Raw genomic sequence first — 26,190 nt, forward strand, 5'->3', positions numbered from 1 at the left:
TGGTCACAGCACGTGACGGCAGAGCCTCCAGGTAGGCTAGCAGGCAGGTAGCAGATGTGCGCTCCCAGGTGAGCGGGCAAGCTGGTCCTTAGACAGACTGACAGGAGTAGTAAGGCAGACCGTCGGACCTCAGGCTAGCAGGCAGGTAGCAGAATATCAGGCAGGAATAAGACAGCAAGCTGGCAGGAATCTGGCAGGTATCTGGCAGGTAACTGGCAACGGGACCTGAGGGCTGAAGCAGAGTAGTGAACAGTGCAACAACATTGCTCGGGCACCTCCATTTTGGAGGAGGTGCCTTATATATGGTGAAGTCCTCCGGCCATTGGCCGGGGACTCCTTAGGACGGCGCGCGCGGCCCCTTTAAGAGGGAGGGAGAGCGCGCGCCCTAAGCACAGTGGCCGGGAAGGAGCGCGCGCTGCCAGCAGAGCGGGAGGAGGACGCCGGGCACGGAGCAGAGAGGTGAGGGGAACAGCGTCCCTGCCTAGCAGAGGGCAGGGACGCCGGCGCTACAATCTCTATTACCAAGCTATGCTGTCGTCTCAGTATCTAGATTCACTGCAAAATGACATTGGCCTTTTCTGCTTTTATACAGGCTACGATAGTCCCTCCTGATGACAGTCTTTCATGATAGTCCCTCCTGACGACAGTCTTTCATGATAGTCCCTCCCATGAGACGTGGTGCTGCTAGACTGCCTGGCCAGGCCCGAGGTCATGTGCGCCTTCTCTGGCTGATGTAATCTGTTTAAAATGCCGGTAGCTATTCTAAGTAATTCGCACCAAGCAGATCACACGTTGTGGATTTATTTGCCAAATTCAGGGAATTCCTAAAATTTTTAGATGAATCCAATTCACATCAAATCAATTTTCTCATCTCCACTATCTAGAGAAACCGTATTACAGTTGAATTTCGCTGCTATTGCTTGATAAAAAAAAATAAAGTAAGCACCGGTTGGCAAAAAAGCATTTCTGCAAATGCTCAACAGCAGAGAATGAACATTTATGTATAGTTCACCTGCAGCGTTAGTTCAGGCATTTATGTATTTTTTATAGTATATACAGCGACTTGTGTGGGTTTATGATTGCCGCTGCACTACTTTATGATTGCCGCTGCTCTCTATATTTGCTACAGAGCGACGAGTGAAGCACACATCTGAGATTCCCTCAACAATCAGTCGTGAAGATGTATTATTGAAGGGCTTTCTGGGGCTCTAGATAGCGTGCAGACTGGCTAATGCCAATACTGAAACAATATAGAAACATTTTTATGAAATACATTTCGGCACTACAATACCATACTCTAAGCAATTCTACATTGTGGAATATATCACCTACCCAAATCACACAATTCAGTGAGCACGTGCCAAAAGAAGAAAATGAAACATTAGACATACTGGATGGACATATACATACTACATACATCACATGCTGATAGTATATGCTAAGAGAACGCCTATACTCTTCAAATGGTCCATTTGGTATATACTAAAGTTCTTCTTCAATAGGCCTGTAGTGTTTGTGGCAGATAAGTAGAGCTTTTTATTCCTGTGCTGCTGAGCGAATGCTTCTAAAAGACAGTGGAGTCTTCCAAGAGTACTTTATTGGTTACAATGTCTACAAATTTCAAAGGTCGGACTGGCTTCATTATCAGAAGATATTACAACATTCATGGAACCAGCAAGATATGTCAATCGTGGTCTACTGTTTGAAGACGTTAGTCTGACTTTGAAATGCATAGATATTTTAACCAATGGAGTTCTCTTGGAACGACTCTACTGTCTCTAACGTCATGTTCAGATATCTGTATTAAAAAATGGGCCAGTCCGGTACGTAAATTGAGAACATCTGCATCGCGGACATGTCCGAAGCTGTTTTTACATTGCGTGCAATATTCTGGTCTGGTAGGACAGCCAGATTAGTACATGCAATGTAAAGACAGCTCCGACATCATCCACAATGCAAATGAGCACACAAAGCCAGTCATGGACTAGATTAGGCCATGCAGCAATTTTTACCACGTGGACCATTAGTTCGTGCAAAAAATCCACCATATGCAAAGGCATATGGGATTGTATGCATTTTAAGGGTGTATGCCACATGTCTTAGGATAGGATGCCAAACCAGAAGCTCCTTTTGCAGACATGTGCTTTGGGGTTTTTTGACCCTCATTAGTGCAAAGCAAGGGAACTGGTTGACTGGGAAAGAGGGCTGTTAATTGTTGATATAGGCTTGTAGGATTGCTATCTAAAGTAGGTGGCAATAAAGCCCCAATATTTTTCCTCCTATAAGAGGAAAAGGATATGCATATTAAAATTTCCAGGAGAATTTTAGCCTATAAGTCTTCCTTTGTCCTATAAGTCTCCTTATGTCAACTTGATGCTCTTCAACAAGGAGAATTTTACCCCTTCCGAAGACCTCTCACCTAGCCAAACCAGTTCTCCTACTTTGTACTGATGAGGGGCAAAAATCCTGAAACACGTGTCTGCAGATGCAGTGTCTGGTTTGACTTCCTATCCAAATTCTGGTGACAAGGCCCTTTAAAGGGTTCTCATCAACTTTTAGGATTGCCACATCCAGTAGGTGGTACTAGAGTTCCTTTCCTCTTTCTCTCTGAAGATGCTATATATATATTGGTCTTTAAAGGTAATAATCTTCTTATATGGCCCAAAGAAACCTTTTGGGCTACAAGATCCAGGTGCAACTTCAGCCCCTACACCCACTATAGTTACGCTCCTAGTTTCAACCCTCTTGTACAGCTGGTGTGACCTGTATACCAGAATATATCTGTAAAGAGTCATAAAACAAAATAATGTTGAACAGTAATCATTCACTTTAAGACCATTAATCACATCACGGTAGATATTCATGTTATTTGCAAGACTACGCCAGGGAAACAAGGCTGGAAAAAAGACTTTCTGAGATATTACCTCCTACTTACCCTGTAGACCCATAACCTGGTTATACTGTACAGACAAAGCAGTAAATTACATTCATTTTGGAGTAACATACCTGGGCTTTCCCGTATCTGGCTCTTGGACTCTGGGGATATTTAGTCACCAGAAGTTCAAAAGCTCTTAAAGCGTCTTCCACTTTTCCCTATGAATCATAAAGAAGGTAATAATTACTGCCGATATAAAATGTAAAGCACTGAGGAAAACAAGTCATATAACTACCTTGGCAAAACACACTAATAAATCTCTACGGAAAAATGAAAAAGATCGAGTGGGCAGAGGTGAGAGAGCCGTGCTAAGCATAAAGATCACCACCACGACAGCCTCACCGGTGGACCTTCCTGATAAACCTCCCTGCATTAGGAAGTCGCTTGACTGCTTCTGCTAAATATGGTGGCTGATCTAAAATTCACCCTGAGTTCTCAATCTGAGTACAAATCAAATTATTCCACATGGCCAGAGGTGGGTTAGCAGTGTGACCTTGCATCGACTTCATCCAGAATCCCCAGTGCCGCTGAATAAACCAGCAGTGGAAGAAAAGGATATGATTTAAGCATGCTATAAATAGAGAAGTAATTCTCGGGGAGAAGTCTATGAAAGCTCGGAAAAAACAGGCTACTGTTGACTTATACAGCAAGAAAATGAAGAACTGTCCAAGTATTTATTCCTGATTTACATACAACCATTAAGAACAACATGAGAATGGTAAGATGCAGAGCTGCAGGACTATAACCATAAATGACTATATACAGTGTATAATCCCCCGAGGATCAAAATGCAGAGCGAGAAGACGGTCAATGATCATGTTCATTTTCTATAACCATCAATCTGTCTCCATCTTGTGGAAAACTGTTAAAAGATGAGTTCTGTCCAAATATCAAAACTTACATACAGTCAAGGATAGTCCTCTTCTATTAGTGTACACAGTGGGGGAGATTTAACAAACTACATAAGCCACGATTATTGCACCAAAAGTACCTGTCTTTTATTACTACCACCATATTTATTGTGTGCTTTAGACACTTTGCATGCCTTCAGAAAAAAACAAAAGAAAAATGAACAACCCAAATATATTAAAAAGTTCTATCTTTATTTATACACAATTTTTAAAAAAAAACATAAAAAAGGAGAATTTGTACAAAGAAAAATAGTGGTATCTTAGTCACATGTACCAATGATTTGGCCCCCAAAATTCACGAAACAACACAATAGTAACAGGGCAAACACAATACAGAGATCCCACATAATTATATAGTTCAATATCTCTAGAGAAATACTCTTGCCACATAATTTGTTAATCTAGAGAATCTAGTAGTATTTAGTCTGGATAAATACAAAATACATTTATATAGCAGCGCCACCTATTGGTGGAAAAAGAATCCCATGTCCGTTTATCGCGATATACGTGTTTATAAAGCAGGGGAAATTAAGGAGTAAGACTTAGTTCTCAATTTTGGAATAAAAGTTAAGTAATATTAGGACCCTATAGTGGGTGAATAGAAAGTGCTATACATAGTGCAAAATATCTTAATCGCATCTAGGTATTAGAGTTTTTGTTTGTTTTTTTTTTGTTTGTGGAGGGTGGAGGGGGTGGGAGAAAGTACATGAAATTAAAATGAATTGGGGGAGAGGACATGTTATTATAATGAATTGGGGCATATAATTATGATTTGGCGGAGTGGGAGGAGCACAGTGGTGGGGGCTTGAGGATAAAGGTCAGTGACTCGTAATGGATTGGGGGAAAGAGTACGGTGGTTAATTAATTTATATTTTTATTGGGCAGGGGAAAAGTGGCGAATTATAGTTAATGCAGGGCACAGTGCTGGATTATCAATTTATATTTTTGAATGGTGGGTTGCACAATGGCTAATTATATAGTAATGGTATAGAGCATGTTTGTATCCAGCGGTGCAGTGTGGAGGATTTTTAGATTCAGCAAACAAAGAAAATGGCTCTAATTAGATGAGACGTCAGCGGTAAGTGACTGGATGTAATATATTCTGTGTCTACACTGTATCAGGGTCGTTTACACGGACCAACCAGATGCACTAAATGACCACTGATCAGCAAACCTCTAACGATCGGCGGTGGTCTGCGCAGGCTGACCAAAGCAAATGATGTGCACTGAGCGATCTACACTAGATGGCTCAGTGCGCGTACTGTATGCTGCCATACTTGTCAGCAGTGGGAGTCCTGATGATCTGATGATTTTTTCACCCAATGACCGAGCGATTTTCTTGTTCATCAGGTGATCTGCAACCTGCATACACTGAAAGATTATCGCGAAACGAGCATTCTTAAGGACGCTCGTTCACTATTATCTTTAAGTGTAAATGCAGCTTTATTTGTAGAAAGATGATGGGAGTAACACTCATGCTTGTAAAAGTGACTCCCTTAAGGCCTGTGCACACATTGCATATTTGTCGCGTTTTTTCTAAGCAGACTTGTCACAAAACCTGAACAACCTGAAGTCTCATGCACACGTTACTTATTTTTCCTTGCAGATTTGCAGCAGATGTAAATCTGCGGCATGTCAGTTCTTTCAGTGTTTTTGCTGCAGATCTCACCTATACTAAGAAGTGGGGAAAAATCTGCAACAAAAATGCATGTAAAAAATGCGGGAAAACATGGCAATTTTACACAGCGTTTTTCCTGCCAAGAGATGAAAAAATGGTCCTGAAATTTCTGATGCAAATACTTAATGTGTGCCCTTTTTATGTATATCGTCATTCCTTGGTATATAGTGTCCTCTCTTGTTATGTATGCTTCTGTCCCTTATTACATAACACCTATCCCTTATTACATAGCATCCCCTTTTGATACATATAGCGCTGACTCTAATTACACAAAATCTCCTTTTGTTATGTATAACACCGTCCATTATTACATAGTGTCCTCTCTTGTTATGTACACTACCATCCCTTATTGTGATATATAGTGCATAAGGGAAAAATTTGGCACCTGTGTGTTCAGCACGTGACCTATCATATGACCTCCCAAAATGTCACATGACATGTCACATCATACATCGGGTGCTGGGGGGCCCACACACTCTAAACTGCTTGGGCCCTGGCTGCCCTTAAACCTGTGAAAACTTAGACTGCACAGTTAAATATCCACCATATTTATTAAACACGAACCATTAAGATAAATCTGGCACATTTTAAGACTGTCTAAACTGAAGCTTGCTAAACACATTAGGTAGCTTTTAGCCAAAATAATGTTCGGCCGACAGTTATCTCTCCTGACTCCCCCCACACACAGGAAGGCTCGGACGCAGTGAGATGATCTTTAGGTTTATCTCACCACCTAACAAATGGATCGGCGATTGAATTCCGAACGCCCAATCCTTATGTCCCCCTACAGTCAAAAGGCTCCATTTACATTAGATTGTGAGTCTATCCTACAAAAATTGGCAACTTTTTTAAGTTTGTATGAAGGCATTTAGCTTCTACTGTCTAAGGATTAGACATTAATAATGAACCTGCCCTGTTATTTTGCTTATTAAAACAGAAGGTTATGCTTCAGATCAGCTCTTCCTTCTGAGATTAAGGTAAATGGTTCTGATCTTAGAAACAACAAATTAAAAGGGGTTTCCGGGCTTAGGAAAAAAAAAAAAGATTCTGCTGTTCTATAATGAGTCCTCAACCCTCCCCCACCCCCAATTACCTCTATTTCCTTTGTTAGCTCCCCATAAAGGCTCATAACTAATATTACAATGTGGTCTTAAATTATGGATTGTGGATGACATGGTTATAGTGGATTGTGGATGACATGGTTATAGTGGATTGTGGATGACATGGTTATAGTGGATTGTGGATGACATGGCTATAGTGGAGTATAGGTAACATGGTTATAGTGGATTGTGGATGACATGGTTATAGTGGATTGTGGATGACATGGTTATAGTGGATTGCGGATGACATGGTTATAGTGGATTGTGGATGACATGGTTATAGTGGATTGTGGATGACATGGTTATAGTGGAGTATAGGTAACATGGTTATAGTGGATTGTGGATGACATGGCTATAGTGGATTGTGGATGACATGGTTATAGTGGATTGCGGATGACATGGTTATAGTGGATTGTGGATGACATGGTTATAGTGGACTGCGGATGACATGGTTATAGTGGATTGTGGATGACATGGTTATAGTGGAGTATAGGTAACATGGTTATAGTGGATTGTGGATGACATGGCTATAGTGGATTGCGGATGACATGGTTATAGTGGATTGTGGATGACATGGTTATAGTGGATTGTGGATGACATGGTTATAGTGGATTGTGGATGACATGGTTATAGTGGATTGTGGATGACATGGTTATAGTGGATTGCGGATGACATGGTTATAGTGGATTGTGGATGACATGGCTATAGTGGAGTATAGGTAACATGGTTATAGTGGATTGTGGATGACATGGTTATAGTGGATTGTGGATGACATGGTTATAGTGGATTGCGGATGACATGGTTATAGTGGATTGTGGATGACATGGTTATAGTGGATTGCGGATGACATGGTTATAGTGGATTGTGGATGACATGGTTATAGTGGATTGTGGATGACATGGTTATAGTGGATTGCGGATGACATGGTTATAGTGGATTGTGGATGACATGGTTATAGTGGATTGCGGATGACATGGTTATAGTGGATTGCGGATGACATGGTTATAGTGGATTGTGGATGACATGGTTATAGTGGATTGTGGATGACATGGTTATAGTGGATTGCGGATGACATGGTTATAGTGGATGACATGGTTATAGTGGATTGTGGATGACATGGTTATAGTGGATGACATGGTTATAGTGGATTGCGGATGACATGGTTATAGTGGATTGCGGATGACATGGTTATAGTGGATTGTGGATTACATGGTTATAGGAGATTGTGGATGACATGGTGAATGTGGATTGTGGATGACATGGTTATAGTGGATTGTGGATGACATGGTTATAGTGGATTGCGGATGACATGGTTATAGGAGATTGTGGATGACATGGTGAATGTGGATTGTGGATGACATGGTTATAGGGGATTATAGATGACATGGTTATAGTGGATTGCGGATTACATGGTTATAGTGGATTGCGGATTACATGGTTATAGTGGATTGCGGATGCCATGGTTATAGTGGATTGCGGATGACATGGTTATAGTGGATTGCGGATTACATGGTTATAGTGGATTGTGGATGACATGGTTATAGTGGATTGTGGATAACATGGTTATAGTGGATTGCGGATGACATGGTTATAGTGGATGACATGGTTATAGTGGATTGCGGATGACATGGTTATAGTGGATTGTGGATAACATGGTTATAGTGGATTGCGGATGACATGGTTATAGTGGATTGTGGATGACATGGTTATAGTGGATTGTGGATGACATGGTTATAGTGGATTGTGGATGACATGGTTATAGTGGATTGTGGATGACATGGTTATAGTGGATTGCGGATGACATGGTCATAGTAGATTGCGGATGACATGGTTATAGTGGATTGCGGATGACATGGTTATAGTGGATTGTGGATGACATGGTTATAGTGGATTGTGGATGACATGGTTATAGTGGATTGTGGATGACATGGTTATAGTGGATTGTGGATGACATGGTTGTAGTGGATTGTGGATGACATGGTTATAGTGGATTGCGGATGACATGGTTATAGTGGATTGCGGATGACATGGTTATAGTGGAATGTGGATGACATGGTTATAGTGGATTGTGGATGACATGGTTATAGTGGATTGTGGATGACATGGTTATAGTGGATTGCGGATGACATGGTTATAGTGGATTGCGGATAACATGGTTATAGTGGATTGCGCATGACATGGTTATAGTGGAATGTGGATGACATGGTTATAGTGGAATGTGGATGACATGGTTATAGTGGATTGTGGATGACATGGTTATAGTGGATTGTGGATGACATGGTTATAGTGGATTGCGGATGACATGGTTATAGTGGATTGCGGATAACATGGTTATAGTGGATTGCGCATGACATGGTTATAGTGGAGTATAGGTGACATTGTTATAGTGGAGTATAGGTGACATTGTTATAGTGGTGGCCAAAAGTATTGGCACCCCTGCAATTCTGTCAGATAATACTCAGTTTCTTCCTGAAAATGATTGCAATCACAAATTCTTTGGTCTTATTATCTTCATTTAATTTGCTTGCAAGGAAAAAACACAAAAGAGAATGAAGCAAAAATCAAATCATTGATCATTTCACACAAAACTCCAAAAATGGGCCAGACAAAAGTATTGGCACCCTCAGCCTAATACTTGGTTGCACAACCTTTAGCCCAAATAAGTGCGAACAACTGCTTCCGGTAACCATCAATGAGCTTATTACAATGCTCTGCTGGAATTGTAGACCATTCTTCTTTGGCAAACTGCTCCACGTTCCTGATATTTGAAGGGTGCCTTCTCCAAACTGCCATTTTGAGATCTCTCCACAGGTGTTCTATGGGATTCAGGTCTGGACTCATTGCTGGCCACCTTAGAAGTCTCCAGTGCTTTCTCTCAAACCATTTTATAGTGCTTTTGGAAGTGTGTTTTGGGTCATTGCCCTGCTGGAAGATCCATGACCTCTGAGGGAGACCCAGCTTTCTCACACTGGGCCCTACATTATGCTGCAAAATTTGATGGTAGTTTTCAGACTTCATAATGCCATGCACACGGTCAAGCAGTCCAGTGCCAGAGGCGGCAAAGAAACCCCAAAACATCAGGGAACCTCCGCCATGTTTGACTGTAGGGACCGTGTTCTTTTCTTTGAATGCCTCTTTTTTTTTCCTGTACACTCTATGTTGATGTTTTTTCCCAAAAAGCTCTACTTTTGTCTCATCTGACCAGAGAACATTCTTCCAAAATGTTTTAGGCTTTCTCAGGTAAGTTTTGGCAAACTCTAGCCTGGCTTTTTTATGTCTCAGGGTAAGAAGTGGGGCCTTCCTGGGTATCCTACCATACAGTCCCTTTTCATTCAGACGCCGACGGATAGTACAGGTTGACACTGTTGTATCCTCGGACTGCAGGGCAGCTTGAACTTGTTTGGATGTTAGTCGAGGTTCTTTATCCACCATCCGCACAATCTTGTGTTGAAATCTCTCGTCAATTTTTCTTTTCCGTCCACATCTATGGAGGTTAGCCACAGTGCCATGGGCTTTAAACTTCTTGATGACACTGCGCACGGAAGACACAGGAACATTCAGGTCTTTGGAGATGGACTTGTAGCCTTGAGATTGCTCATGCTTCCTCACAATTTGGTTTCTCAAGTCCTCAGACAGTTCTTTGGTCTTCTTTCTTTTCTACATGCTCAATGTGGTACACACAAGGACACAGGACAGAGGTTGAGTCAACTTTAATCCATGTTAACTGGCTGCAAGTGTGATTTAGTTATTGCCAACACCTGTTAGGTGCCACAGGTAAGTTACAGGTGCTGTTAATTACACAAATTAGAGAAGCATCACATGATTTTTCAAACAGTGCCAATACTTTTGTCCACCTCCTTTTTTAGGTTTGGTGTGGAATTGTATCCAATTTGGTTTTAGGACAATTCTTTTTGTGTTTTTTCATTGAAGACAAATTAAATGAAGATAATAACACCAAAGAATTTGTGATTGCAATCATTTTCAGGAAGAAACTAAGTATTATCTGACAGAATTGCAGGGGTGCCAATACTTTTGGCCACCACTGTAGGTGACATGGTTATAGTGGATTGTGGATGACATGGTTATAGTGGATTGTGGATGACATGGTTATAGTGGAGTATAGGTGACATGGTTATAGTGGATTGTGGATGACATGGCTATAGTGGATTGTGGATGACATGGTTATAGTGGATTGTGGATGACATGGTTATAGTGGAGTATAGGTGACATGGTTATAGTGGATTGTGGATGACATGGCTATAGTGGATTGCGGATGACATGGTTATAGTGGATTGTGGATGACATGGCTATAGTGGATTGTGGATGACATGGCTATAGTAGATTGTGGATGACATGGTTATAGGAGATTGTGGATGACATGGTGAATGTGGATTGTGGATGACATGGTTATAGGTTATAGGGGATTATAGATGACATGGTTATAGTGGATTGCGGATGACATGGTTATAGTGGATTGCAGACGACATGGTTATAGTGGATTGCAGATGACATAGTTATAGGGGATTATAGATGACATGGTTATGGTGGATTGTGGATGACATGGTTATAGTGCATTGTAGATGACATCGTGATAGTGAATTGTGGATGACATGGTTATAGTGGATTGTGGATGACATGGTTATACAAGAAATATACATTTCTTATCCAATGACAGAATGATACATAAACAGACTATTATTAGCAGAGCCGGTGATCTGTGAAGAGAGAAACTGATGTATGACATGTATATAGGAGTGAGCAGCACAGAAATGAGAAAGGCAATAACTATGACAAGATAACTCGCACAGCTGTTGCTCGGAGAATGACACATTCAGCTGATAAACTGCAGCTAAATTCTGCCTGGAGGAAAGGCCTCCATGTAGGGAAAACTAAAGCAGCTTTATTTTCATTAATGTCAGCTGGTTATGACTTGGAGATATGGTCAAATAGGATTACATTGTATGCGATGTACAGTGATCTCTTAATCCAAGATCCTAGAAGAAGGAGGCAGTACTGATGCCTTTGTTTATCTCAATGTATTACAGGCATATTCAGTAATAAATCTGTATTTATTTTTAGCGTGCATAACACGGGCCAACAGTTCATGTAAAAACAAACGCCCCTCAGCCCCTTTATAGGACAGGCGGAGTCAATATTTCATGATTGTAAGATTTATTGCCATCACTAATGCCTATGTAACACAGGGCTCCTGGTGACGTGATACAGTTAGGTCCATATATATTTGGACAGAGACAACAATTTTCTAATTTTGGTTCTAGACATTACCACAATGAATTTTAAACAAAACAATTCAGATGCAGTTGAAGTTCAGACTTTCAGCTTTCATTTGAGGGTATCCACATTAAAATTGAATGAGGGGTTTAGGAGTTTCAGCTCCTTAACATGTGCCACCCTGTTTTTGAAGGGACCAAAAGTAATTGGACAGATTAAATAATTGTAAATAAAATGTTCATTTCTAGTACTTGGCTGAAAACCCTTTGTTGGCAATGACGGCCTGAAGTCTTGAACTCATGGACATCACCAGACGCTGTGTTTCCTCCTTTTTGATGCTCTGCCAGGCCTTCACTGCGGTGGTTTTCAGTTGCTGTTTGTTTGTGGGCCTTTCTGTCTGAAGTTTAGTCTTTAACAAGTGAAATGCATGCTCAATTGGGTTGAGATCAGGTGACTGACTTGGCCATTCAAGAATATTCCACTTCTTTGCTTTAATAAACTCCTGGGTTGCTTTGGCTTTATGTTTTGGGTCATTGTCCATCTGTAGTATGAAACGACGACCAATCAGTTTGGCTGCATTTGGCTGGATCTGAGCACACAGTATGGCTCTGAATACATCAGAATTCATTTGGCTGCTTTTGTCCTGTGTCACATCATCAATAAACACTAGTGACCTAGTGCCACTAGCAGCCATGCATGCTGAAACAATCACACTGCCTCCACCGTGTTTTACAGATGATGTGGTATGCTTTGGATCATGAGCTGTACCACGCCTTCACCATACTTTTCTCTTTCCATCAATCTGGTAGAGGTTGATCTTGGTTTCATCTGTCCAAAGAATGTTCTTCCAGAACTGTGCTGGCTTTTTTAGATGTTTTTTTTTAGCAAAGTCCAGTCTAGTCTGTTTATTCTTGATGCTTATGAGTGGCTTGCACAGTGCAGTGAACCCTCTGTATTTACTTTCATGCAGTCTTCTCTTTATGGTAGATTTGGATATTGATACGCCTACCTCCTGGAGAGTGTTGTTCACTTGGATGGCTGTTGTGAAGGGGTTTCTCTTCACCATGGATATTATTCTGCGATCATCCACCACTGTTGTCTTCCGTGGGCGCCCATGTCTTTTTGCATTGATGAGTTCACCAGTGCTTTCTTTCTTTCTCAGGATGTACCAAACTGTAGATTTTGCCACTCCTAATATTGTAGCAATTTCTCGGATGGGTTTTTTCTGTTTTTGCAGCTTAAGGATGGCTTGTTTCACCAGCATGGAGAGCTCCTTTGACCGCATGTTTACTTCATACCAAAACTTCCAAATGCAAGCACCATACCTCAAATGAACTCCAGGCCTTTTATCTGCTTAATTGAGAATGACATAACGAAGGGATTGTCCACACCTGTCCATGAAATAGCCTTGGAGTCAATTGTCCAATTACTTTTGGTCCCTTTAAAAACAGGGTGGCACATGTTAAGGAGCTGAAACTCCTAAACCCTTCATCCAATTTTAATGTGGATACCCTCAAATGAAAGCTGAAAGTCTGAACTTCAACTGCATCTGAATTGTTTTGTTTAAAATTCATTGTGGTAATGTCTAGAACCAAAATTAGAAAAATGTTGTCTCTGTCCAAATATATATGGACCTAACTGTATACTGCAGTTTTCTGTATACTGAGCCCCACACATTGGCGTTATTCACTGGCAGATCTCTACATAAAGCAGGACTCTGCTTTCATGTCGGAAAAGACAAGCACAATGCTAGACGTGTGATCTTCTGAAAACCTTTGTGCAATAAGTTCTGATTATCTCCATGGTAACAATATTACGCTGCTACATCATTGACCTTAAGGGGCTCAAAATCCCTCCTTATTAGAAGGGTCCACCAACAACTGGTATCTCAAACTGTGTCACTGATAGAAATCAACTGTAATCTGTGGGGGAACTCAGCAGCAAATGTTTAATCTCCTGTAGTGCTCCCACAAGAGAATTTAAAGGGAATATTTCATCCAAATTATTTCTTTTCACCTATTCAAAGGAATGTATGGTCTCTATTATTTTTAAATAATTAAAAGCAGATAATACATATACTAGTTTTTATTGATTTATAATAACATTTTCTGTGCATGATTATGGGAGCAGACATTTTGCTGGAGCTTTTGTTAACATTTAGAGATTTGCTTTACTGCAGTGACTTGATCCATACACAGCAATAGTGTCCGACTCATTGAGGAGAGCTTTCTAGGCATGTTCTGACCTGTGCAGAGGTCTTTGTGCAGGGAGGGTGTGGAGGACAGTGTGTGACCACTGGTTATTGTGAATGGTTTGATCCTTTGTTACCAACTTATAGCTGATACTTTTCACTGTAACCCTACATGTGATGGTAACTGCTGAAAAGAGATCTATAAGAGAGCAGGAAGTAACCTATTAAAAGGCTCAGAATGAGAGCTTGAAGATTTCAGTATTAAAAAAAACACAAATAGTGACATGAAAAACAAAAAAATACGAAAAATTCCTAAAATTTAGTTTAACATAAAACTTGATATAAACAATAGAACATTTTTTTTATGACCCGTTACTTTTAGACATCACAGAAAAACATTACATGTTGAACTTTTGGAAGCTGCTCTGCAGATTAATCAGCAGAAGCCCGTCCAAAACGGGGATCCCATCTATTAGCCCTTAATTTCCAAGGACATTGGAAAATTGATTTTCAAGACTAGACAACACCTTAAAGGGAATCTATCAGCAAGTTTTTGCTATGTAATCTGAGGACAGCATGAGGTAGCTGCTGAAAAACTGAATTCAATGATGTGTCACTTTTTTGGCTATATGCTGCTGTTTACTTACAATGAAGGTTTTATCACTAGGAGATAATCACTACTGGACTACAGCCGCACGTGAGCCCTGGTCTGACCATGCCTCCTCCTCTGATAAGCAGCCCACTGTTAATAGACTATGTACATAGGGAGCCTGGTATGGGCGAGGTTAGCTTTCTCAGCTCTATTGCATCTAAGAACTCTTTGTAACAACTGCTGCACCCACTAAACTAAGTGATACATTGTTGGAATCAGGTTCACTTGCCATATATTATGCTACTCTCAGATTAACCGGTTCCCGACCGCCCACTGTAGATAAACGTCAGCGCTTGCCGGGCTCTGTGCAGTGCCGACGTTTAAAAACGGTGGGTGGTCTCGCAGTGCTCAGGACCCCCAGGGTCCTGCAAGCACTGCGATTCCGGTGCAGAGCGTTAGCTCTGACAGGGTACATCATCGGGACTTGATTAGATCAGGTCCCAGTGATGTTAACCCTTTGCTGTCTTCTATATGCTGTGATCTATAGTGATCGCGGCATATAGGAGACAGCAGGAAGAGAGGGGGTCGTCTTACTTACCTCCGAAGACCTCCGTTTCGTTTGAGGACCTGGGGTTGCTATGGCAGCTGGAGGTCACATGACCGCCTCCAGCTCTGCCATATATGGTGTCCTTCCTGTCTGGCTTCAGCTTGTATGTAGCTGAAGTCAGACAGGAGACTCTGACTGAAACAGTCAGTGAAGATCTCATATAATGTAATATATGTGTATTACATTACATGAGATCAGTGATCAGAAAAATAAAAATTAATGTCCCATACAGGGACTAAGTAAAAATGTAAAAAAAAGTAAAAAAAAAGTTTTTAAACTATTAAAAAAAAAAATCACAAAATAAATAAAAATAAATAAATAAAATATTAAACCAATAAATCCGTAAATTATTACAAAACCAAAAAAAGTACACATATTTGGTATCGCCGCGTCCGAAACAACCCGAGCTATAAAACTGTCACACTAATTAACTCCTTCTGTGCACACCGTAATAAAAATAAATAAAAAACGGAGCAAAAAAATATGCTTTTTCATCATATCGCCAAACAAAAAGTGGAAAAAAATGTGATCAAAAAGCAGAATAGAAATAAAAATGGTACCACTGAAAACGTCATCTTGTTCCGCAAAAAAAGCCGCCATACAGCTCCATCAGCCAAAAAATAAAAAAGTTATAGCGCTCAGAATAAAGCAATGCAAAAAAAATACAGTAAGTGTAGTATCGCTGTAAATGTACTGACCCGAAGAATAACGCTGCCTGATCACTTTTACCACACGCAGAACGGCATAAAAAAAAACTCAAAAAACAATTCCTGAAGTGTTTGTTTTTGTTAACTTTACCTCCCAAAAAACGGAATAGAAGGCGATCAAAAAATGTCACGTGCCCAAAAATGGTTCCAATAAAAATTTCAACTCGTCCCGCAAAAAACAAGCCGTCACATGACTCTATCGGCCGAAATATGGAAAAATTATAGCTCTCAAAATATGGTGATGCAAAAACTAGATTTTGCACAAAAAGCGTATTTTAGTGTGTGACAGCTGTCAGTCATAAAAACCCGATATAAATCTGGTATCTCTGTAATCGCACCGACCCGAAGAATAAAGTAATCTAATCAGTTATATCACACTAGGAACGGCATAAAAAATAAATAAAACAAATATTATTCACCTGCTACTGATTTGTTTATTATGTCTCCCAAAGATCCCAGTAAGGCTCTGCTCACATTTATCCTGTGCTCTGCGCTGAGCACTTACACCAGAGTTTCCGTGTAAATCTCTGAAATACGTGATTCAGCCAGAACCCATGATGGAAGATTCCCTGTAATGAGGCAGATATAGGCCACTGTGGATGCCGTCTAGCCTGGGATCCCACGGTGTCATTTGTTTTAGGCGTGCATAAAAGTGCGGTTGGCCACAGTTTTGTGCACTTCTGAAAAAAAGGACACCACTAAACAGAGGCCAGACGGAGTCCAGAGTAACTCTGCTGCCTCATTACAGTGAATGGATCCTGCAGGGGTTTCATCTGAATTACATCACTTGGAAAATTAGATGGAAACCCCGATGTAAGTGCTCAGCCTAGAGCGCCGGATAAATGTTACGTAAAATGTTCCCAATAAAAGCTTCAACTCAGTCCTCAAAAAAAGCTAGTCCCCACTCAGGTCCATCATCTGTTAAAAATATAAGGGACTTCCAAGTTACTGGTAGCAGAAAGGCTCTGGAAAAGCAAAATGGTCCTTGCCCCCCAAAAGAAATTCAGAAAATTTTGTGCTCCCAAATCCAAATGCCTATTCTACAATAATTTGTTCTCCAATTGTCAAATAGCGCTCCTTCCCCCTCAAATCTCACCGTATGGCTAAGTGGTACGATACAGCCTCATATGGGGTATTGACACTTTTAGAAGAAATTGTGTGACACATTTCGGCACCATTTTTACCCATTGCCCTGTGTGAAAATGTAAAATCTGAGGGTAAAACATTTTTTTGTGGTAAAAATATAATTATGCTTTTTTCACTGCCCAATGGTATAAATTTAAAAATTAAAAAATGCTCACTACTTCCCTAGGTGAATTCCTTGAGAGGTGTAGTTTACAAAATGGGGTCACTTGTGGGGGTTTCTGCTGTTTTGGCATGTCAGCGACTCTTCAAATGTGACATGGTGTCTGCTGCCTATCCCAGCCAACATAGCGCTTCTTTCTCTTCCGAACCCTGCCGTACACCAAAGCAGTGGTTTTCCCCCACATATGGGGTATCGGCGTACTCAGGAGAAATTGTACAACAAATTTCATGGTGCAATTTATCCTGTTACCCTTATGATAATGCAAAATTAGGGAATGAAAAACATTTTTTATGGGAAAAATGTGAAAATTTTATTTTTACGGCTCAATATTATAAACTTCTGTGAAGCAGCTGGGGGTGCAAGGTGCTCACCACACATCTAGATAAGTTCCCTAAGGGGTATAGTTTCCAAAATGGTGGCACTTGTGGGGGGTTTCCACTGTTTAGGCACATTAGGGGCTCCCCAAATGTGACATGGCGTCCGCTAATTATTCAAACAAATTTTACATTCAAAAAGTCAAATGGCGCTCCTTCCCTTTCAAACCCTGCCATGTGCCCAAACAGTAATTTGCCTCCACATATGGGGTATCAGCGTGTTCAGGAGAAATTGCATAACAAATTTCATGGTGCAATTTATCCTATTACCCTTATGATAATGCAAAATTAAGGGATGAAAAACGGTTTTGTGGGAAAAATGTGAAAATTTTATTTTTACAGCTCAATATTATAAACTTCTGTGAAGCACCTTGGGGTTCAAGGTGCTCACCACACATCTAGATAAGTTCCCTAAGGGGTCTAGTTTCCAAAATGGTGTCACTTGTGGGGGGTTTCCACTGTTAAGGCACATCAGGAGCTCTCCAAACGCAACATGGCGTCCGCTAATTATTCAGACAAATTTTACATTCAAAAAGTCTAATGGCGCTCCTTCCCTTCCGAACCCTGCCGTGCGCCCAAACAGTGGTTTTCCCTCACATATGGGGTATCAGCACGCTCAAGAGAAATTGCACAAAAAAATTTGGGGTCCATTTTTTCATGTTACCCCTGTGAAAATAAAAAAATTGGGTCTAAAGTAACATTTTTGTGAAAAAAGTTAAATGTTAATTTTTTTCTTCCACATTCCAAAAATTCCTGTGAAGCACCTGAAGGGTTAATAAAGTTCTTGAATGTGGTTTTGAGCACCTTGAGGGGTGCAGTTTTTAGAATGGTGTCACTTTTGGGTATTTTCTGTCATAAAGACCCCTCAAAGTGACTTCAAATATGATGTGGTCCCTAAAAAAATGTTTTTGTAAATTTTGTTGGAAAAATGAGAAATCGCTGGTCAACTTTTAACCCTTATAGCTCCCTAACAAAAAAAAATTTGGGTTCCAAAATTGTGCTGATGTAAAGTAGACATGTGGGAAATGTTATTTATTAACTATTTTGTGTGACATATCTCTCTGATTTAAGGGCATGAAAATTCAAAGTTTGAAAATTGCAAAATTTTCAAAATTTTCGCCAAATTTCCAATTTTTTCACAAATAAACGCAAGTGATATCGAAGAAATTTTACCACTATCATGAAGTACAATATGTCACGAAAAAACAATCTCAGAATCAGGGGAATACGTTGAAGCGTTCCAGGGTAATTACTTCATAAACTGGCAGTGGTCAGAATTGAAAAAATTGGCCCGGTCACGAAGGCAAAAACAGGCTCTGGCGCGAAGTGGTTAAATAGCAAAAATCTGCTGAGAGATTCTCTGTAAATGAGTGAAGTTCTAAGAAGCTGTGCCCAACCTTTTTTACCTTGAAAGCCAACATTCAACTCTGAGAGATGGCCATGAGCCACATCCAGTGCCCCTCTTCTTTCACCTCTCCCACAGTATTGACACTCAGAAGTTACCATGACTGGTGTGATGAAAGCCAAAGCTTCCCCACAGAAAGCAAACTAAGACCTTGTGCCCCCTCCATAGTATTCATAGTTTTTAAGGTAGAAGGCAGACCTAAGTCCATTATGTTCAACATACAGCCTAGCATGCTGATCCAGGGGGAGGCAAAAAAACCCCATGGAGCAGACACTAATAGCTCAACATTAGGGGAAAATTCCTTCCAGACTCCACATACGGCAATCAGATTAGTTCTTTGCATCAATGCCCCATCACAGAATTTAGTATCCATAACCTGTAATATTATTTTTTTAAAGAAAGGCATTCTTGAATTTTTTTTAGTGAATCCTCCCATAAAGACAGTACACTTACATCCAAGAGTTCCCACTTCACCCCCATTCGGTATTCCCGTATCAGGCACATCCACACTAATGCATCCAGCTTCAATTACCTGCTCTGACTATCAGTATCTTCCTACCTCCTATCAGCTTACAATAATTATGTCCCTCCCCTGTCCCCTTTGCCAGTGTATAGGCATCCAGATCTGCTCTTCTATACAGGGCTACTCACAAAAGTCACCATTTGGAGACCTTCTCTTCATAGCTTTTTGGGAGACCTTGTGCTATTGCACCAAGCAGGCAGACAGCCGTGAGAAACACATCATGGGCACACGAGCCACAGGTTGGGGACCCCTGCTCTAAAGTTTTAAGAATGGAGCTTCCTGCTATTGTGTCTTGTGTTTTACATACTCTAAATAAGGACATCTGAAAAAATATTATCTAAATAATTACCAAATGCCCCCAGTAAACAGCCTTCCCCTACAACACTATACTTCATCATTGCTTATGGGCCTGTTTTTTGTCTAGTTTTTGCACCCAATTCATAATTCTATTTTTACCTTTTTTGAAGTCTATTTGAAATATATTTATATCCTCGCTTATTTGATTTTTTCCACTTTGTGGTCGAAGTTTAGCGATGTTTTCATTAATCAATTGAGACTTTTTAAAAAGTCGCTAATTTGGTGCAATTCCACTCCAGTGTCTCCATGGTGTATTTTCGAATATGCCAATATTTTGGAGTAATATTTGTACCATTTTGCAAAACGTGCATCCTTTGACGTAAATGAGTCGCAAACACAGTGCAAGACAGAACTATGCGCCATTGTGAAGAATTTGTTGTCAAAAACGGAAACTAAAACCACAAGACAAAAAAGGAAAGTAACTTAAACATATCTGCAAATGATAACTTGGGGTCTATATCACCATCATGACTGAACTGGTGAATGTCACTCACTCCCATTCAACCTCCTCATCCCGCCCTTTCTCTGTTGGCATCCCTCAAGTCTCCGTCCTGGGACCCCTACTCTTCCCAATCTATACCTTTGACCTGGGGCAGCTCATAAAGTCCCATGGATTCCTTTACCACCTACACGCTGATGACACTAAGATCTACTTCTCTGGCCCAGACGTCACCTCTCTGCTGTCCGGAATCCCATAATGTCTATTAGCCATATCCTCCTCCTCCTCTCGCTTCCTCAAACTCAATGTGGACAAAACTGAACTCATCCTCTTTCCTCCATCTCAACTAACTCCCTACCCAATCTATCTATCACAATTAATAACATTATGCTTTCTGCAGTACAGGAAGTCTGCTGCCTCGGTGTAACCCTCGACTCTGCCCTGTCCTTCAAATCGCACATCCAAGCTCGTCACCTCTTGCCGCCTCCAACTGAAAAATATTTCCAGAATCCGTCCTTTCTTCTACCCTGGATCTAATAAAATGTTAGTGCATGTCCTCATCATCTCCTGCCTTGACTACGGCAATATCTTTCTCTGTGGCCTCCCTGCTAGCCCTCTCACACCTCTGAAGTCCTTTCTTAACTCTGCTGCCCGACTAATCCACCTCTCTCCACGCTACTCCTCTGCTTCTCCCCTCTGCAAATCCCTTAATTGGCTCCCAATTTCCCAACATATCCAGTTCAAACTACTAACGCTCACCTACAAAGCCATCCATAATCTGTCTCCTCTGTATATCTCCGAACTAATCTCTCGATATCTTCCAACACGCAACCTATGGTCCTCCCAAGACCTCCGTCTCTTCTCCACACTCATATGTTCCTTACCCAGTCGCCTTCAAGACTTCTCCCGAGTGTCCCCCATCCTCTGGAATTCAGTGTCTGAACACATCCAATTATCTACCACACTCAGAACTTTCAGAAGGAACTTGAAAACCCATCTTTTCAAAAAAGCTTACTGCCTGCAATGACCCCGCTGCCTCCTCACCGCTAGCGGAGCTGCCGCAGCCCCTAACCTAATGTCTCCTTTCCCATCATCCTGTAGAACGTAAGCCCAAAATGGCAGGGCCCTCTCCTTTCTGTACCAGTCTGTCATTGTTAGTTTGTTCACCATATTTTATATTTGTATCTTGTATGTAACCCCTCCTCATGTACAGCACAATGGAATCAATGGTGCTCTAAAAAGAAATAATAATAATAATGAGAAAAAACCTGCCTTTTTCCGTAGTTTTTCAGCGGAATCAAGTTCAGCCTTTATTGTTTTATCAAACTTGCTTAACAGTTTTGGCTTCTTTTTCTTGGCTGTAAAAAATATAAACTATATTCATTTTGGATTCAACAGATTTTGCAACACATCTTTTTTGATCTTAAGTGATTCATAATTTTATTCTGATTAATTTCTTAGTCATATATAAAATGAGGTTGAAGCTTTATTTTTCTAATACAAAACTAAATGGTTAAAAGGTCACTGTCATTTGAACTTATTTTTATAATAAATAAAGCAAATATAAGAAAATTTATCATTTATTTTATTGCAGAAAAATTATAACTTCTCGGCTTTTGCCAACAACTTCCCACAAGTTACTCATTCACACCGAAATACTGCTAAAATCCATTTTGTTCAAAACAAGAGGGACTGACAAATTACAATGAAATAGCATATACGGACGGGAGAAAAGGTGGACAATGGAGCAGACCCATGGCGCTGCTTTCTAGTGAGTGTTTTATCCCACCCCAGTGCTAGATTCACAGCTACACTGCTCAATTATTCAATATAATATCCTTCAATTGCTGCTTATGAACATATCCTACATAGAGACAGTAAATGACAAGCAGAGCGAGATTAGGAGAATTTACATTAAATTTAACCATGAAATAATAAACAATAAACTCCACCGTTTACCCCACCACGGCAGCAAGCAGATTGAATGGTCTTATTTATCTCCATTTCTACAAAGGGGATATAAAACTCTGCATTGGAAAAGCAAAGCGCAGAACATTTACTAAAAATAAAATCAGTATAAAATGCTCGAGTTAGAAACCCATACATAGCTTAAGTCACAAATTCTGTTACTGCCATTATTCTTTTAGTTGGTCACAATAGCCTAACCCCATGGGACTTCATTATAAGTAAATACATAACCCTGTATGTGGAATTCTTCAAGAAAGATGTGTAATGCTTTCTTTAATCTTTCTAGAATTCCAGTCATTGCCAAATCCCGGTGGATCAGGGTCCATAACTTGGATAGAAAAGTAATATTTTAAAAGCTCCTGATGAAATTTCACTTCCTTAATTTGCAAGAAATACCTTGACTATGAAAAGAACAATTTATTGCACCGGTTTTAATAGTGGCCATTTACACATTTATATACAGATATTGTTCTCTCCCCCAAGCCGCATCCTTTTATTAAAATCTTTTATTTCTCTTATTTAATTGGTTGCCCTTCTTTGAAAGCTTTCCTGATATCGTTTTTATAGTAACCAAAACTGGTCTGTATAATAAAGATGTGGCCATTCCAATGGGAAGACAGTGGGTATATATATGGCCCCAGATATGACATCTTTTTATATTGAGTAGGCTATGGTCCATACAATTTACCATATGCCCATTGTTAGTCACCACAATCCTACTTATCACTTAGACTATAGTGTGTCAGCTCTTCCACCTCGTTACTCATAGAACTACACCTATTGTGGCTATTTCTTCATTTATACATACAACTGGCCCTTAATTATTACGCCCATCTAGAAGTCGTCTAATTACTTCGTTTTACGTCTTATTGCAGCATCATACCTTTGTCTCCCCCTGCGGTATATGTCTCAAATTTTTCACTTTCAATATGTCCTGAGCATATTTTTCTTAATAAAGGGTTATATTTTTTATAAATGTTCCTTTTTGTCAGTCTGCCAACTTTTGTAAGATTTATATTCCTGATAGGGTTGAAGGCCCCTAAACACGGGGAAGAGAAGGATCCAGCGCATTAAATTTCCAAGGGCCGATCCATTTGTTCTCCAGAAGAAAAGCCGCTTCCAGAGGAGTCGGATCACAGCTCTCTCATAGAGAACACAAGAGGGCTCGGCAGAAGTGAGTGTTCAAATACATGAGGGGCTTGTGAGTGATAGCTGTCAGCTGAAAGCTATACATTGTGTATGGAGGGCTTTAGCATGCCACTGGTATTTTTGCTGTCCTACACACACATCACTATTGCTTTGAGTATATTTTGGTGTATTTCTGTATACAAAATTGGATTGTATATACAATAACAGTTCATTACTGATTGTGGACAGACACAATAGTGATCCATTTGGGAATAAAGAGCGTGCTCATATCAACGCTACAGTGACAGATCTCAGAGGGGAGATCATCATCATCTTCGTGTGTAAATGAAATCACCCAATAATTGTACAATTAAAAAGGCTGGCCAGGCACAGTAAAACCTTAAAACCTTGCCAGGGTCTAGATGTGTAAAAAGTAACAAACTCATTAATACTCACCTATTGGAACACACTTGGATCTAGTGTAGGTTGCTCCATGGTCTACACTGGCAAAGTAAGTGGCGCCACTGTTCAATCTGGTGAACCAGTGATTGGCTGCAGTGGTCAGGTGACTGTAGCAGTGTGTAATCAGATGTTTTTTTTCTGATGACATGCTGTTCAAAGTCACCTGACCACTGCAGCCAATCTAAGGCCACTGAGGAAACCGGTATTAAAGAGTCTGATATTTGTTACACCAGGGCAAGCTTTTATTTTTCACAGATGATCCCTTTAAGTGCACAAGCAACAATTTAATGGCTATGTGACTAAGGTCACGATTTTATTATAATATCGTAGATTCCCCTCATGTAAGATCAACGCATTCATTTTACATAGTTCAGGAGAAGATGACAAATGACAGCAAATCACACACAAAAAATGGTGGAATCATACTCCCAGTACACAAAGACCAGACAATCAGTAGAAATACTAGAGCCTGAATGTGCTCGACATCGCTATTTTGGCTTTGGGAATGTGGCAATTAGTTTCTGCATTTGTGGATTTCAAGAGTCATAACTAATGTTTCCACTATTATAGCCCTATGAGGGCTTGCTTTTTTGTAGGTTGACTTATTTCAATTTATTTAAAAAAAGATTATTTTAGTGGAGAGGCAACCCCCCCAGCAATGTTGAGATTTGCTTTTACAGTATTCCCCATTTTGTATAAATAACAGAATAAGTGACATCATAATTTTATTTTGCAGGTCTGTACGATTACGGGAAAACTAAGCTTTATGTTTTACTACTTTTGCAAAAAAAAAAAACCAGTAACTTTATTCTAAAGTGGACAAAGTCATGTGAGTACTTGTCCTTTAAGGGACAAGCTGTAGTATTTTTTGCATTTTTGATCAATAGATACAGTGGAAATCAATGCTAGCTCACCCCAGCCATATGAAAAAACATATACTCAAGAAGGAAATTAGATAGAAAGATAGAAGAAAAGTTGCAAAATTAGTGGATCTTATTGGCCCATGTGGCCTTGTGGAGGGTATCAAGGTATTGAAGGAAACAAAAATATTGCTTCTGTTTGCAGGTGCCACAATCTGCAAGACACACCACATTGGCACTGGACCTCCAGAGTTTGGGGGGCTGGTGGTGCTATATCTCACTCCCTAAGGAGCTATTTTATTACTTTCAGGTAATATTACCTTCCTACTATGCTCTATTGTGCTAATAGGTGTTTAATAAACTGGGGATCCATCTATCTCTGAAGGAACATTATGTTAATCTGCAAGTTTCTATGTGTGGCCTTGAAGCTTCCTACTGAGAAAGCATGCAATGTCCAGCTCACATACAGGTGATTCTCACTAAATTAGAATATCATCAAAAAGTTAATTTATTTCAGTTCTTCAATACAAAAAGTGAAACTCATATATTATATAGAGTCATTACAAACAGAGCGATCTATTTCAAGTGTTTATTTCTGTAAATGTTGATGATTATGGCTTACAGCCAATGAAAACACAAAAGTCATTATCTCAGTAAATTAGAATACTTTATAACAACAGCTTGAAAAATGATTTTAAAATCCGAAATGTTGGCCTACTGAAATGTATGTTCAGTAAATGCACTCAATACTTGGTCGGGGCTCCTTTTGCATCAATTACTGCATCAATGCGGCAATGTGGCATGGAGGCGATCAGCCTGTGGCACTGCTGAGGTGTTATGGAAGCCCAGGTTACTTTGATAGCAGCCTTCAGCTCGTCTGCATTGTTGGGTCTGGTGTCTCATCTTCCTCTTGACAATACCCCATAGATTCTCTAGGGGGTTAAGGTCAGGCGAGTTTGCCAAGTCCTGCGGGAGAATGAAATTTCCATCTCCAAAAAGCTTGACGGCAGATGGAGGCATGAAGTGCTCTAAAATTTCCTGGTAGACGGCTGCGCTGACTTTGGTCTTGATAAAACACAGTGGACCTACACCAGCAGATGACATGGCTCCCCAAACCATCACTGATTGTGGAAACTTCACACTAGACCTCAAGCAGCTTGGATTGTGGCCTCTCCACTCTTCCTCCAGACTCTGGGACCTTGATTTCCAAATAAAATGAAAAATGTACTTTCATCTGAAAACAACACCTTGGACCACTGAGCAACAGTCCAGGTCTTCATCTCCTTGGCCCTGGTAAGACACTTCTGGTGTTGTCTATTGGTCATGAGTGGCTTGACACAAGGAATGCGACACTTGTAGCCCATGTCCTGGATACGTCTGTATGTGGTGGCTCTTGAAGCAATGACTCCAGCAGC

The 26,190-nt window shown here is 40.3% G+C and overlaps 1 protein-coding gene across 7 annotated transcripts in view; it reads right to left on the reverse strand.

The window, feature by feature from the left end:
* The window catches only part of ASPH (aspartate beta-hydroxylase), a 223,493-nt gene that overhangs the window by 75,697 nt on the left and 121,606 nt on the right, over positions 1-26,190 (reverse strand). For all 7 annotated transcript variants that reach the window (XM_073679343.1, XM_073679342.1, XM_073679345.1 and 4 more), the window contains 2 exons: positions 21,630-21,715; positions 3,007-3,093 (listed from right to left, as the gene is read on the reverse strand). In XM_073679343.1, coding sequence (XP_073535444.1) covers positions 3,007-3,093; positions 21,630-21,715 — 173 coding nt within the window. The remainder of the gene's footprint in view (positions 1-3,006; positions 3,094-21,629; positions 21,716-26,190) is intronic.

Source organism: Phyllobates terribilis, unplaced genomic scaffold (genome assembly GCF_046119375.1).
Source record: "Phyllobates terribilis strain yellow unplaced genomic scaffold, ASM4611937v1 Scaffold_4__5_contigs__length_816908805, whole genome shotgun sequence".
Taxonomy (NCBI): Eukaryota; Metazoa; Chordata; class Amphibia; order Anura; family Dendrobatidae; genus Phyllobates; species Phyllobates terribilis.